The sequence below is a fragment of the Solea senegalensis genome, unplaced genomic scaffold (assembly GCF_019176455.1).
Source record: "Solea senegalensis isolate Sse05_10M unplaced genomic scaffold, IFAPA_SoseM_1 scf7180000017757, whole genome shotgun sequence".
NCBI lineage: Eukaryota > Metazoa > Chordata > Actinopteri > Pleuronectiformes > Soleidae > Solea > Solea senegalensis.
The window spans coordinates 7,174-22,500 of NW_025322514.1; the positions used below are offsets into that span (position 1 = coordinate 7,174).

General features: G+C 47.0%; 2 protein-coding genes across 3 annotated transcripts in view; one reads left to right on the forward strand and one right to left on the reverse strand.

The window, feature by feature from the left end:
• Positions 1-294: 294 nt before the first annotated feature.
• Positions 295-1,040, reverse strand: LOC122764904 (vegetative cell wall protein gp1-like). Its single transcript, XM_044018903.1, has 2 exons — positions 918-1,040; positions 295-831 (listed from the first exon to the last, which is right to left on the reverse strand). Exons 1-2 carry the CDS (start codon positions 1,038-1,040, stop codon positions 295-297), a joined length of 660 nt encoding a protein of 219 aa, XP_043874838.1.
• A 6,963-nt stretch (positions 1,041-8,003) lies between these two features.
• The window catches only part of arfgef3 (ARFGEF family member 3), a 33,417-nt gene continuing 26,093 nt past the window's right edge, over positions 8,004-15,327 (forward strand). Inside the window, exons 1-11 of one of the 2 annotated variants that reach the window (XM_044018904.1) lie at positions 8,004-8,424; positions 10,161-10,206; positions 11,334-11,415; positions 11,627-11,767; positions 11,859-11,927; positions 12,760-12,876; positions 13,527-13,569; positions 13,667-13,751; positions 14,801-14,905; positions 15,015-15,139; positions 15,213-15,327. The exon at positions 15,213-15,327 is cut by the window's right edge and continues 133 nt beyond it. In XM_044018904.1, the coding sequence (XP_043874839.1) occupies positions 8,340-8,424; positions 10,161-10,206; positions 11,334-11,415; positions 11,627-11,767; positions 11,859-11,927; positions 12,760-12,876; positions 13,527-13,569; positions 13,667-13,751; positions 14,801-14,905; positions 15,015-15,139; positions 15,213-15,327 (1,013 nt within the window). In that variant the 5' untranslated portion in view covers positions 8,004-8,339. The remainder of the gene's footprint in view (positions 8,425-10,160; positions 10,207-11,333; positions 11,416-11,626; positions 11,768-11,858; positions 11,928-12,759; positions 12,877-13,526; positions 13,570-13,666; positions 13,752-14,800; positions 14,906-15,014; positions 15,140-15,212) is intronic. The other variant, XM_044018905.1, reaches the window with a different exon arrangement.

Sequence of the window (15,327 nt, forward strand, 5' to 3'; positions counted from 1 at the left end):
GCATGTCTCGAATACACCATACCACCTTCCCCCACGCTATGCATACTGGGTGATTTAAACGTAATACATATAAACATGGAAAAATCGCACATATTAATCAATAGCCTAAGCATCGCCAAGAAAACTATCCTCTTGAACTGGAAAAACAAGAAAAAATTTCTGTATTGGTTTAAGTTTAAACCAATACAGAAATTTAATTTTAGATCACATCTCTATGGAGAGAATGTCTGCTTCCATAAAGAAACAATTACCTATATTTGATTTGACCTGGACACCTCTAATTGATTATATTTCCTAGGGCGGGTTGGTGACTGTGTCTTCCCTGGTCGGTCCGTGGTGTTGCGGGCCGTGCATCTGGGGTACTGGGGATGCCTGGTGGTCTGTGTGGGTTGGTGGCCCTCTGTGGCTGTGGGTCTGCCCTACGGGGGTCGGGGTGGATTTGTGGGGGGGCTGCCACCTTGGCCTGGGGGGCCCGTGGGGGTTGGGGGTGGTGGGCCGTGGGCTGGGGCTGGGCTGGCGCCGCACTGCGGGTGGGGGTAGGGGGTCTGGGTCTCTGTACGCTGGGGCCTGCGGGGCGCTGGGGGGTGGGGTTGGCCCATAGTGGGGGGGGGGTGATCCTCCCTGGGTTCTGCCCTCCGGGGTGGCGGGGCGGTACACGCTGCTGTGCTCCTGCTGCGCTCTGGAGCGGACTTGTGCGTCCTCCGTCCCTTGGGGGGGGCATGGTGGGGGGCACGCGGGGGGGCGCCTTGCTTTGGGGACCCTTGGGGTGGGAGATGGGGTGGAGCGTGGGCCTGGTCTGGACTGTTCCTGGGCTGTGGGCGGGGCCGGGGTCTGAGGATTGCTGCCGTCAGTAATGCCGTGATGGCCTGGGTGTGGGTCCTGCCTCGTCGGGGCTGGTGTGCTCACTGGGGTCCTACCTTCTGGTCGGGTGTGGGGGTATCTGGTCCTCCGCCCCGGCGGCGCTCATGGGATGCCATGGCGTGTCCCTGGCCTGGACGGGTTGCTCCCTTCTTGGCCGGGGGTGAGTGGGAATGGGGCATATGGCCCTGCCAGTCAGGAAGCTGGCAACCTACTTGGGGGGGCACTCTTGCCCACCCCCTAGGCCCCCCCCACCGCAGATGATACATCTAAACACACACATCTAGGGCACCAGGGGGAGTGTGGCTGAGATGGTGGGGGGTCGGGGGGTGGGACCATCACATGATGGGGCCACTCTCCGTTCCCCCGATGATCTGCCACTCTTCCCCTAATTTTATCGCATGTTAGACATTAGGGCCTGGTGGGCGAGAGACACGTCGACGGCTCCACTGTCTGCCAACAGTGGGACGCCCGTGCCACATCTCCCTCCGCCATTTTAACTACACCCCAGATACCAACACACATCGTATCACACACCACACACATGCACACACCTCCAAATCAATCACCGGTGGGCTGGGGTGGGGGGGGTGGTCGTGGGTGCACTCCTGAGCGCTCGATTCCTGCCCACCCCCTGGCTGTGTCGGGACTGGCGGTCTGGGTGGGGGCAGCAGTGGTGGCCATGAGGCGTCGCTGGACGTGGGGGATCGGGTCCCCTGCGCTCGGTCTGGGGGGTGTCCGGGAGGCATGGTTGTGGCTCATCATGACGCACCTCCCTGAAGGTACTGTGGTGGGCGGCAGTCTGCCTACCCGGCGGGGGTCGTCGGCGGGCACAGATGCTCCTGGATGTTGGGGGACCCCTCTCCGGGGCACCGCGGGGTTGGGCGCGGTGGGTCCTTGGACCATTGGCCCTGCCTCTACCTGGGGGGTCTGGACCGGCTCGGGAGTCTGCCTCTCTTCTGTCTCTGGGGGCCCCCTTGGCTGGTGGCCCTACGTGGGCCTCCGCCTGTCCCTCCCTGGGCTGGGGGGCGTGCGGTCGGCTTCTGGGGGGCGGTGGGGGTGACGGTGGTGGGTATCTGGCCGTACCTCCCTGGTGGGCGGTCTGGGGGGGCTCTGCTCCCCCCGGTGGTGGGCTGGCCCTGCCCTTGGGCGCTGGCGGGCTCTGGGTGCGGAGGCCCTGGGCCTCTGCGGCCTGCCTGGGTGTGGGGTGGTTCGGCCTCTGTCCGTGGTCTTGTCGCCGTCGGCCCCCTCGGGTCGACCTTGGGTGGGGGGGGCTTTCCCCCCACATTCCTCCGACGGGCCCCCTGCGGGGCGGATGCGTTGCTATCCTGGGAGTGGTGGCTGTGGGCCTCTCCTGCCCGGTACGGCTACTGGGCGCCTTAGGCGCCTGGATGATTTTCGGGCCGTAGCTGGGGACGGGCCGGACATTGGCACGGTCCCCCACCCCAATTCCAATCATACCTAATGACAACTCCTGCACATATACACTGATATGCACGATCACACACACACACTAACACGCTAAGATAAATTAAATTTAACTGATATAACTGTTGTAAGCCCGGACATACTCTCTTGATGTGGTCGTTAACAATTACTATATAAACTGTATTTGAAAGTATGTTCTGTATACGCTAAATAATTTCAACTGTTCAGTGTTATTAACCTGTTACTAACACACTAATGTCACCCTTAAGTTGCCTAGGTTCTGTCTTATCAGGTATGTTCTGTCTACTTTATATAATTTCAATTTAATGGTACTAACCCATGTATTATACTGTTGTCCACCTTGCTCTCCCTCTCTCTCACTCTCGATCTCCTTCTCTCTTCTTTTTTCTCCCTCTCTCTCTCGCTCTCTCTCTCTCTCTCTCACTCCCCCTCCCTTCCTCCTCCCCGCTCACTCCCCATCCCCTTGTCAGTCCACTCCCTGTCCCCCTGTCCGGTCCGGCTGCCCGCAACACATAATCATAAAACGAATAAATAAAAATACTGCAGTTATGAGTATCCCAGACTCGTCCTGCACATATCAAATCTGTCCGACACCAAAAGGCATGCAGTCAATCATATTACATGCCCTGGGTACTAGACAGGACAGGTTAAAAAAAAAAAAAACTAGTGGTGGGTGAGAGTGTAGCAAGTCAGCATAGGATGAATCTGGTGACAAGGAAGACAAAACAAAGGACAAAGTGGTGGAAGCTGAAAAGAGAGGACTGTTCTGTGGTTTTCAGGGAGGAGTTGAGAATCTGGGTGGTCAGGGAGAGCTGACTACAGCTAATGTAATCAGGGAGACAGGTAGGAGAGGACTTGGTGTGTCGTCTAGAAGGAAAGTAGATAAGGAGACTTGGTGGTGGAATGGGGAAGTGCAGGAGTATATAAAGAGAAAGAGGTTAGCAAAGAACAAGTGGGACACTGAGGAGACTGAAGAGAGCAGACAGGAGTACAGGGAGATGCAGCACAAGGTCAAGGTAGAGGTCGCAAAGGCCAAACAAAGGGCGTATGATGACTTGTATGCTAGGTTGGAAAGTAAGGAAGGAGAGAATGACTTATACAGGTTGGCAAAACAGAGAGATAGAGATGGGAAAGACGTCCAGCAGGTTTGGGTGATGAAGGACAGAGAGGGACATGTGTTGACAGGTGCCACAGAAGTAAAGGGAAGATGGAAAGAGCTAATGAATGAGGAAAATGAAAGAGAGCAAAGGGTAGAAGAAGTGACTACTGTGAACCATGAAGTAGCAGAGATTAGTAAAGATGAAGTGAGAGGATGAAGAATGGAAAGGCAGTTGGTCCTGATGATATACCTGTGGAGGTATGGAAGTGTCTAGGAGAGGAGGCAGTAGAGTTTCTGGTTAGACTATTCAACAGGATCTTAGAGAGTGAGGGGATGCCTGAGGAATGGAGAAGAAGTGTGATGGTGCCCATTTTTAAGAATAAGGGAGATGTAACTGTAGAGGAATAAAGTTGATGAGCCATACAATGAAGTTATGGGAAAGAGTAGTGGAAACTAGACTGAGAGCAGAAGTCAGCCTTTGTGAGCAACAGTATGGTTTCATGCCTAGAAAGAGTACTACAGATGCAGTATTTGCTTTAAGAATGCTGGTAGACAAATACAGAGAAGGTCAGAGGGAGCTGCATTGTGTCTTTGTAGATCTGGACAAAGAGAGAGGAACTATGGTACTGTATGAGGAAGTCTGGAGTGGCAGAGAAGTATGTTAGACTGGTGCAGGACATGTATGACAACTGTGAGACAGCGGTGACAGAGAAGTTCAAGGTGGAGGCGGGACTACATCAGGGTTCGGCTCTGAGTCCCTTCTTGTTTGCGGTGGTGATGGACAGACTGACAGATGAGGTTAGACAGGAATCTCCATGGACTATGGTGTTTGCAGATGACATTGTGATCTGTGGTGAGAGCAGAGACCAGGTGGAGGAAAAGCTCCAGAGGTGGAGATATGCTCTAGAAAGGAGAGGAATGAAGGTTAGTCGCAGCAAGACAGAATATATGTGTGTGAATGAGAGGAACCCAAGTGGAACCATGAGGCTACAGGGAGTGGAGATAAAGAAGATGGAGGATTTGAAGTATTTAGGGTCAACAGTCCAGAACAGTGGAGATTGTGGGAAAGGTGAAGAAACGTGTTCAAGCTGGTTGGAATGGGTGGAGAAAAGTGTCAGGGGTAATGTGTGATAAAAGAGTATCAGCCAGAATGAAAGGAAAGATATACAAGACAGTGGTGAGACCAGTGATGCTGTTTGGTCTAGAGACAGTGGCACTGAGGAAAAGACAGGAAGCAGAGCTGGAGGTAGCAGAGATGAAGATGTTGAGGTTCTCTTTGGGAGTGACGAAGATGGATAGGATCAGGAATGAGTCAATCAGAGGAACAGCACATGTTAGATGTTCTGGAGATAAGGTCAGAATGAGATGGTTTGTTCATGTACAGAGGAGGGATAGTGAGTATATTGGTAGAAGGATGCTGGGGTTGGAACTGCCAGGCAGGAGGTCTAGAGGAAGACCAAAGAGAAGGTTTATGGATGTAGTGAAAGAGGACATGAAGTTAGTTGGTGTGAGAGAGGAGGATACAGAGAACCGGGTGAGATGGAGGAGGTTGATTCACTGTGGTGACCCCTGAAGGGAGCAGCCCAAAGGAAATGTAGGAGAAGGAGAAGAAGAAGTTAGGATTGTTAAGTAGTTTTAAGTGATCTACAGTTAGGCGCTGTTCGACTTGATTTGTGTGTGGGAGGTCTCTTCCTGTGACGGGACTCAGTGGCCGGCAGTCTGACCAATCATCACATAGTACCTGCTTTTAAATCAATATCTTCTCAGACCATAAATTATTCACAATTATATTTTAAATAGAAAAATATTCAAGTCCCTGATACAGACACACAACATGGCCCAAAAAGATAGTACACAAAAACCTATAGACAAGTGTATAAAGTAACATTTTGAACACTGTGAACTCTGCTGCCTCATGGATTACCCTTCATTTAAAACAATCTCAAACTTGAAACTGGTCAGGAAGTCTTTGTGTTTTGTTACAAAAACATAATAAATCATGTCTCAGGAGACTACAAAGCTGCAAAAAAACAAACAAGAAACTACTATTTTCTGTTATTCATCCATTAGTATCGCTGCATGCTATATAAGAGGGGACTTGTGTCATTGCCCTGCCCTGTGGGTAGCCCATCATTTTAATTCCGCTAAAATAGAGCCATTATACTGTGTTCAAAACGAAAAAACAAAGAACATAATAACTAATCATGTTTCATTCTTGAATTATTTGGTTGCGATATTGAGTTACGTTTTAAATAATCCTGCTTATTTCTTCTTTTCACCCATGCTGGAGTGTGCACGTCGCTCTGTGCTATACAAGAGGGGACTTGTGTAATTATTCATCAGCCAACAGTGGACTTGTGTCGTTCCATGCTATACAAGTGTAATGAACAACAACAAACAAATTGTATTCCTTTAAGTAAAGACTAAGCACACAAGTTGAAATCGTCATGGTAACGTACATCTGTGTTTGTGTTTGTGTATGTGTATGTGTATGTGTTTATGTTTGTGTTTGTGTTTGTGTATGTGTATGTGTATGTGTTTGTGTTTGTGTATGTGTTTGTGTTTGTGTATGTGTATGTGTATGTGTATGTGTTTGTGTTTGTGTCCTCTTCAGGTCTAGGGCTGTTGTAGTCCTTCTTGAGTCTAGTAGCTGTTGTGTCCCTCTTCAGGTCTAGTAGCTGTTGTAGTCCCTCTTCAGGTCTAGGAGCTGTTGTAGTCCCTCTTCAGACTGTTTCCCTGCATTACTCCTCGGGTCTAGGAGCTGTTGTAGTTTCTGGCAGTCCCTCTTGGTGTAGGGCTGTTGTAGTCCCTCTTGGTGTAGGAGCTGTTGTAGTACCTCTTCAGGTCTAGGAGCTGTTGTAGTCCCTCTTCAGGTGGAGCTGTTGTAGTCCCCTCTTCAGGTGTAGGAGCAGTTGTAGTCCCTCTTCAGGTATAGGAGCTGTTGTAGTCCCTCTTCAGTTCTAGTAGCTGTTGTAGTCCCTCTTTAGGTCTAGGAGCTTTGTAGTCCCTCTTCAGGTGTAGGAGCTTTGAGTCCCTCTTCAGGTGTTGTAGTCCCTCTTGGTGTAGGAGCTGTTGTAGTCCCCTCTTCAGGTGTAGCTGTTGTAGTCCCTCTTTAGGTCTAGGAGCTGTTGTAGTCCTTTTAGTGTAGGAGCTGTTGTAGTCCCTCTTCAGGTGTAGGGCTTTTTGTAGTCCCTCTTGGTGTAGGGCTGTTGTAGTCCCTCTTCAGGTGTATGAGCTGTGGTCCCTCTTGGTGTAGGAGGTCTAGGAGCTGTTGTAGTCCCTCTTCAGGTGTAGGAGCTGTTGTAGTCCCTCTTGGTGTAGGAGCTGTTGTAGTCCCTCTTTGGGTCTAGGAGCTGTTGTAGTCCCTCTGCGGGTGTAGGAGCTTTTGTAGTCCCTCTTTGGTCAGGGCTGTTGTAGTCCCTCTTTAGGTCTAGGGCTGTTGTAGTCCTCTTCGGTCTAGTAGCTGTTGTAGTCCTCTTTGGGCTGTTGTAGTCCCTCTTCAGGGCTGTTGTAGTCCTCTTCAGGTAGCCTCTTCAGGTCTAGTAGCTGTTGTAGTCCTCTTTGGTCTAGGAGCTGTTGTAGTCCCTCTTCAGGTGTAGGAGCTTTGTAGTCCCTCTTCAGGTCTGGGCCTGTTGTAGTCCCTCTTCAGGTCTAGGAGCTGTTGTAGTCCCTCTTCAGGTCTAGGAGCTGTTGTAGTCCCTTGTAGTTTTTTCTGCTGTAGAGCCTTGATTTTTTCATGAAGTTCTGTTTCTGTTCTAGAGAAATCCAGAGGCTTTTGTTGGTCTTTTATGATCGGTTCTAAGATTTGTCGATTTTTGGAGATATCCTTTTGGGCTGTGTTAATTGTGATTGTACTGTACATTTTACTGTACGTCCTTTTTGGATAGCCGATTCTTCTTTGTCGGGTTTGTTGAGTTGTTTCCAGTTTTCTTTTTTCCATTTCAGCTGAAGTTTCTTCATCACTGTAACATTAAAATACCTTAGACAGCAGCGGCCTCATGTGGTGGCGTTCCTCCACTGCATGTTGTGTGTGTGTGTGTTTATGTGTGAGTGATAGTAAATGCTCATAAATTAATAAACAGATGATTTGTATTTAAAATCAGACTCTATTATCATTATTATTTTGTTTAGTATTCAAATATTTTTTTATTGTGAGATTTTATTTTTAAATAAAAACTTTATTTCAACAAAGTGATTCACATTCATTCATTCATGTACAAATATAAGCTTATACTAAGACGTACATATATACATATATACATATATGTATATATGTATATATGTATATGTATACATATATGTATATATATATACATATATGTAGGTATATATGTATACATATACATATATGTATATATACATATATGTATATATATATATATATACACATATGTAAATAAACAAATAGGTAATAAATGCAGACGTTCTATTTTCATGACGTCATCACTGTGTTATTGTCTTCATAAAAATACATTTCTCACATATCAGACCTTTAATTTGTTTAAATTAAAAGTCATTCAATCACAAAACAAACAAAACGTGTGTGTGTGTGTGGGGGGCTTTTATTGTGAAGGCAGCAGCAGCAGATCCGCTATGATTTCCGCGGCGTTCCGTGATTTCCAGGCGACGCCTCAGAGTAAAACGGAGTAAATACCGGTTTCACCACACACACACTGCACGGAACCGGATCTGGACCTAGGAGAAACGGAACCAGCAGGAGGAGGAAGGGCGGGGCCGTGTGTGTTTATCATTAATCGGATTAAAGCAGAGCCGCTTCCTCCTCCACCTGCGGAGGTCGAACATGATTGGCTGCTGACTGAGCGTGACTCATCATCACACACACACACACACACACTGCTCTCTGACTGTAACCGGATCATTAACGGTTCCGTTGGTGCTGGTCCTGGTCCTGGTCCTGGTCCTCAGAAGAAACATGGAGGAAACCCTGAATAAGCTGCACAAAGACGCGACCGGACACAAACACAGAGGAATCCGGGACGCGTGTGTCTCCGCCCGCGGTGAGTGTCCGTGTCTGTCCGCCCTCCATCATTCATTCATCCATCCATCCATTCATTCATTCATTCATTGTCATCCACCTGCTGCTGCATCGTCAGCGGTTAAACGGAAGTCATTTTCCTGCGTAAACATCGGAACCTGAACGCATCATGTGGTGCAAACGTCGATTTTTTTTCTCCATAAAAAACAAATACGTCACAGAGAGAACAGGTGACGTCACGACACAGCTGCGTATTAGTGTTATTATTCATATGAAGCTTCATGTTTTTCAGGATTTACATCCGGGAAGTTTCACTCTGAGCTGCTCACGTGTTCACTCTAATGTCAACATGAGTGACGTGTGAACACATGGGTGTATACATGAGTGATGTTTGAACACATGAGTGAACACATGAGTGACATGTTCACTCTCATGTCAACATGAGTGATGTTTGAACACATGAGTGACATGTGAACACATGAATGAATACATGAGTGATGTTTGAACATATGAATGAATACATGAGTGATGTTTGAACATATGAGTGAATACATGAGTGATGTTTGAACACATGAGTGAACACGTGAGTGACGTGTGAACACATTAGTGAACACATGAGTGATGTTTGTACACATGAGTGACATGTGAACACATGAGTGAATACATGAGTGATGTTTGAACACATGAGTGAACACATGAGTGATGTGTGAACACATTAGTGAACACATGAGTGAACACATGAGTGATGTTTGAACACATGAGTGACATGTTCACTCTCATGTCAACATGAGTGACGTTTGAACAAATGAGTGACATGTGAACACATGGGTGTATACATGAGTGATGTTTGAACACATGAGTGAACACATGAGTGACATGTTCACTCTCATGTCAACATGAGTGATGTTTGAACACATGAGTGACATGTGAACACATGAATGAATACATGAGTGATGTTTGAACATATGAATGAATACATGAGTGATGTTTACATATGAGTGAATACATGAGTGATGTTTGAACACATGAGTGAACACGTGAGTGGCGTGTGAACACATTAGTGAACACATGAGTGATGTTTGTACACATGAGTGACATGAACACATGAGTGAATACATGAGTGATGTGTGTGAACACATTAGTGAACACATGAGTGAACACATGAGTGATGTTTGAACACATGAGTGACATGTTCACTCTCATGTCAACATGAGTGACGTTTGAACAAATGAGTGACATGTGAACACATGAATGAATACATGAGTGATGTTTGAACATATGAGTGAATACATGAGTGATGTTTGAACACATGAGTGTATACATGAGTGATGTTTGAACACATGAGTGAACACATGAGTGACGTGTGAACACATTAGTGAACACATGAGTGATGTTTGAACACATGAGTGACGTGTGAACACATGAGTGACGTGTGAACACATGAGCTCAATCATCTTGTATTTGTGAACGTTTAACAAACACTGATCAATATTATAAAATATTTTAAAACAAAACTCATAGAGAGAATGATCAGCAGATTCATTATAGAAATAATTGTTAGTTTTTGACCTGCTTTCATGTTTTTTCATCTTATTTTTATTTACTTTATTTTTACACAAAAACGGCAACATTTACATGAAAATTCAATAAATAAAAATAAATGCAAACACACACACACACACACACACACACACACACACACACACACACACACAGGGTGGCTGCTAACATCAAGTCTTGTTTTTGTCTTCGTTTCAGAGATGTTGGAGCGTCGCAGCAGATCAGTGTCTGCGTCTCAGCTGAGGTGAGTCACACAAAAACATGCTGAGTCATGTTGTAGGATGAACACATAACTTGCTAAAGGTTCCCTGGATAGAAGTCATAGTGAAAAACCCCATTATGTTGTTTTGAACGTTTATAAAGAAACTTTTAAGTTGTCATTTATCTCCCCCCTTTCTGTCCCCCTCCTCTCCACTGTCCCCCATTTTTCCTTTCACCCTAACCGGTCGAGGCAGATGACCGCACATCTCTGAGTCTGGTTCTGTCAGAGTTTTTTCTCTCCACTGATGTCTAGTGTTTGTCATTGTGTGAACTGTTGTGTTTCTCTGCTCTCTTTGATGTTGTCTATGTGCAGACCTGAGATCATGTATGTTATGATTTGTCGCTATACAAATAACATTGAATTGAATTGAATTGAAACATGATTAAAATCTACAAATATTTCATATTTAAAATCTTCAGAATTGAAAAAGTTTCCACACGTTGAGAAACCTTTAGTTTTGTGCTTTTTGTTTTTATTGATCAATAATCAGATAAAAACCTTTAAATGTTACCGTTTACAGCCTCACACACTAAACCTGTGACGTCACATGAGACTGTGACCAATCACACGGCAGCTTACTGGAGAGGGCGCCTCCTAGTGGTCGTTTCTCTGCATACAGGGCCCTTTGGTGTGTGTGTGTGTGTGATGGAAATGTCATAAATTCTAGAAGCTTTTTTTCATCATTAATTATTCATCCATTCATCTGCTTTGTTTTATTACAGATCATTAGGATTAAATATTGATGATCATTTTTCAGAGCTTTGACCACAAAACAAGAGCTGCTCACACACAGGCCACAGCCACACATAAGCCACTCACATAAGGCCACACCCACAGGTAGACACACTCACACAAGACCACGCCCACATGTAGACCTAAGCCCACTGGTTGCTGTGATGTCTACGTGATAACGATATCGTTGTGATACATTATTTACGTTATTTTGTGATATTGTTACAGCTGGTTATCTTCTCTTCATGTCGCATCATTCCTCTGATCAGCGCCACCACCAGCAGTCATCGAGTCATGACACGAGTGACTCAAACAAAATAATAGTTTTATAAAAATAAACGTTCAATATTTGTGTGTGTGTGTGTGTGTGCACGCAGAGAGTGTTGTCTGCTTCCCCTGCAGATGGCGCTGGAGTCTAAAAACACCAGACTGGGACAGACGGCTCTCTCTGGAATGCAGGTACGTGAAGATTCTGGCCCAATCAGAAAGCTTTGTGATTGGACACGCCCCCTGAATGAGGATAGAAAAAAAGGAAGAAAAAAATATTTAACGTGGTTTTTAACTGAAACAACAACTCCCATGATTCCACGCTGCATCACTGTGTTGACTGACTGAGACGCCCCCAGGTGGAAGAACAGGGCATGTCATGTTTGTGTCTTTGTGCAATCAGAAGCTGCTGTGCGAGGACAGGTTTGTGGGCGGAGCCTGCGTGGAGGTGGAGGTGGTGGAGAAGCAGCTGCTCAGTCAGATGTTGGAGGCTCTCAGAGTGACACCATGTCTGCAGGAGGACCTGCAGGTGGAGGTGATGAAGGTATGAATCTCATTCTTTGCTCTTCATTTCCACCTGCAGGTGGCGCATGTGAGCTCAGGTAAAGCTGACAGACAGGTGTTCCTCTGTGCAGGTGCTGCTGTGCATCACCTACTCACCAAATTTTGACATTAACGGAGACTCCATCTTGAGGATTGCTGAGGTATGACGGTCTGTTTGACACACGTCTTACTATGACCTGGTCACGTGATCACAGTGTCAGGAGTTTCTCTGAATGTTGCATGTCAGTGAAGGTTAAAGGTCAAAAGGTCAAGAACAATGACCCCAGGTAAAACTGATCCTGTGTGAAGACACCAGCTGTAAATATTTATCGGTAGTTTTCCGCAGATTTTCAAGCATGGATCATGTAAACATCATGTAAATAACATGTAGATATCACTTTGATGTGTCATTGATTTGTCATTGATCTGTCATTGATGCGTCATTGATGTGTCATTGATGTGTCATTGATGTGTCGTTGATCGTCATTAATCTGTCATTGATGTGTCATTGATGAGTCATTGATGTGTCATTGATGTGTCATTGATGTGTCATTGATGCGTCATTAATCTGTCATTGATGTGTCATTGATGTGTCATTGATGTCATTGATGTTGATGTGTCATTGATGTGTCATTGATGTCATTGATGTCATTGATGTGTCATTGATGTGTCATTGATCTGTCATTGATGTGTCATTGATGTGTCATTGATGTGTCATTGATCTGTCATTGATGTGTCATTGATGTGTCATTGATGTGTCATTGATCTGTCATTGATCAGGCTGTGATGTTGTACAGTCCTTGTTCAGATGTTTTACATCAGCTCACATTCATTGGTTAATGAAACATCACTTCCACCTGCTACTTCCCTGACCTCAGTGTGGTCACCATGGAAACCTGTGGTGCCATGGAAACCTCCATCTCACTGATGTTGACTGATGATCTCAGGACTGTGCGTCATGGCATCGTGTTTTTGTGACTCTCTGTGTGTCAGGTGTGTATCGACACGTACCTGTCCAGCTGTCACCAGCGCAGCATCAACACTGCGGTCAGAGCGACGCTGAGTCAGATCCTGGGAGACCTGACACTGCAGCTGCGACACCGACAAGAGGTCACGCACACACACGTGCACTCGCATACAAATTCTGTGTTGACTGTGCCGTGAGCGCCCCCTGTCAGTTTAAGCACCGATCGCTTACGAGCATGATCACTTCTTTATCTCACTGTCAGACGTTTGTAAACCAAGGGAAAATCACTGATTTTAGCTGCGGGGGACACAGGAGCTGCTGCTCCTCTGCTGCCTCGTGTGGTCACTTTGTGTCACTGAAGTCAATCTGAACGTTGGATTTCAAACACTGAAGTGACAAAATAACACATTTGAACTTAGTGATGGAGGCAACAGTGGATCAACAATTCCTGTGTGTGTGATGTTAAAATCGTGTATGTGTGTGCGTGTGTACGTGCGTGTATGTGTGTGTGTGTGTGTGTGTGTGTATGCGTGCGTGTGTGTGTGCGTGCGTGTGTGTGTGTGTGTGTATGCGTGTATGTGTGTGTGCGTGCAGTGTGTGTGTATGCGTATGTGTGTGTGTGTATGCGTGTATGTGTGTGTGTGTATGCGTGTATGTGTGTGTGCGTGCGTGCGTGCGTGTGTGTGTGTGTGTGTGTGTGTGTGTGTGTGTGTGTGCGTGTATGTGTGTGTGTGTTGCGTGTATGTGTGGTTTCTTTAACATATTTCTAAACCACTGACATTAATGTTTGCAGGCAGACGGAGAAGAGGTGACGACACTGCCACTGCAGAGGAGAGGTGAGTGTGTGTGGTGTTATTGGTTATAGACAAGAAAGGAGGTGTGCAGTGTATTAACCATGCTTTTGTGTGTGTGTGTGTGTGTGTGTGTGTGTAGACATTTCTCCCACCAGTCAGTCTCTGTGTGAGGACGTGGTCACAGTTCTGACAGTTTTCTGTGAGAAGCTTGAATCTGTCGACAGGTGAGTTTCTACAACATTGAAGGGGTGATAGCATGGTCCTGTCTCACTTCTATGTGAGATATGGACGTATACTTACAAACATGAAGTCGATGTAAACGTCTCATCACTGACGCTCTCGTCAGCCGCGCTGTTTCAGACCAAAACCACACCCACAGAACACGGACTGTCTGGTGATTGGCCAGTTACCTGGGAGTGACGTCATTGGCACGTCAGCTCTCAGACCCGCAGCTCCCCCTGCTGCACTGTGACAGTGAAAGACTGCTGCAGGACGCCTGGAGCTTGTTTAATGTTGTGGTTACTGAGATGATAAACACACATGCAAATGAAACACCAGCGTAGCCTGTAGCTGGCTATCGCTAATGCTAAACTACAGAGCAACCGCACAAAGACATTTATATACGTATTGTTGGTACTGCTCCTTCCTTTAGCGCTCGCACTCTAGCGCCCGCACTCTAGCACCCACACCCTAGTGCCCGCACTCTAGCGCCCGCACTCTAGCGCCCGCATTCTAGCACCGCACCCTAGCGCCCGCACCCTAGCGCCCGCACCCTAGTGCCCTCACCCTAGCGCCCGCACTCTAGAGCCCCGGACTCTAGCGCCCCAGACTCTAGCGCCCGCACTCTAGCGCCCCGGACTCTAGCGCCCGGACTCAAGAGCCCGGACCAGGAGGCGCTGCTATTTACTGCAGTGACGTCATTACTCAGCAGAAGTGCCTTGCTGCTTTTGTAGAGCTCAGGAAAACAATGAAACCCTGCACTGTCAGCTGTGGCTGAACTGATTGTTAAGGACTTTTAGGGCTTCATAGACGAGGTCATGACGCAGATACACACACAAACACACTTCTGTGGCTATGGCCTCTTTAAAGGAGGTAAACGTTTTGCCCTACCCACTTCCTCCTCACACTTTTGGCTTTTGCAACATTGTGTCAGACATTGTGTACATATCACCTCATAAATGAGGTTTTGTTTTAGTTTAAAGAAAACAGTGAGAAAACACCCTGTGACCTCTGTGTGGCCACTTTTTGACCTGTGACCTCTGTGTGACTTCAGTGAGAACCAGCTGCTGCAGCTGCTTTACCTGGAGTGCATCCTCTCCATGTTCAGCAGCTGTCCTCCCACAATGCACCTGTCCAGAGGCTTCACCGACCTCGTGTGGTAAGACCACGTGTCTTAGTGATTCCTGTTCCCACCAAAATAAAAGCACACAGACACAAATGTAAAAGTGAATTGACCTGGATTGACACCTGAACGCTCCGCCCCTCAGGAAGCAGCTTTGTCCGTCCCTCGTGGCGATCATGGGAAACCCCGTCAACGACAAAACCATTACCTCCCACCATGGCCACATGGGGGCGTCAGAGAGAGAGTGCCTCTCAGACAGACTCAGTCTAGGTATGTGGAGGAGGGGGCAGAGCTTCTGCTGCCACAGACTGAACAGACATAAAAAACACCATTCATTTGTCAGGGATCAACCAGGAGGCGGAGTCCTGCGGGGGAGGAGTCTCTGATCAGGGCAGGGGGTCTGGTTGCTCCTCCAGCGCCCCCGCCAGGATCGCCCCGGTGGTGCGGACGGTGTGTTA

Excerpts from the sequence above, each read along its gene's own strand:
- LOC122764904 (XM_044018903.1), bottom strand. The coding sequence starts at position 1,040 with ATGCCCCATTCCCACTCACCCCCGGCCAAGAAGGGAGCAACCCGTCCA. Across the intron at positions 832-917 it reads CCCCCACACCCGACCAGAAG|ACCCCGGCCCCGCCCACAGC; the intron begins GTAGGACCCCAG and ends AGCAATCCTCAG.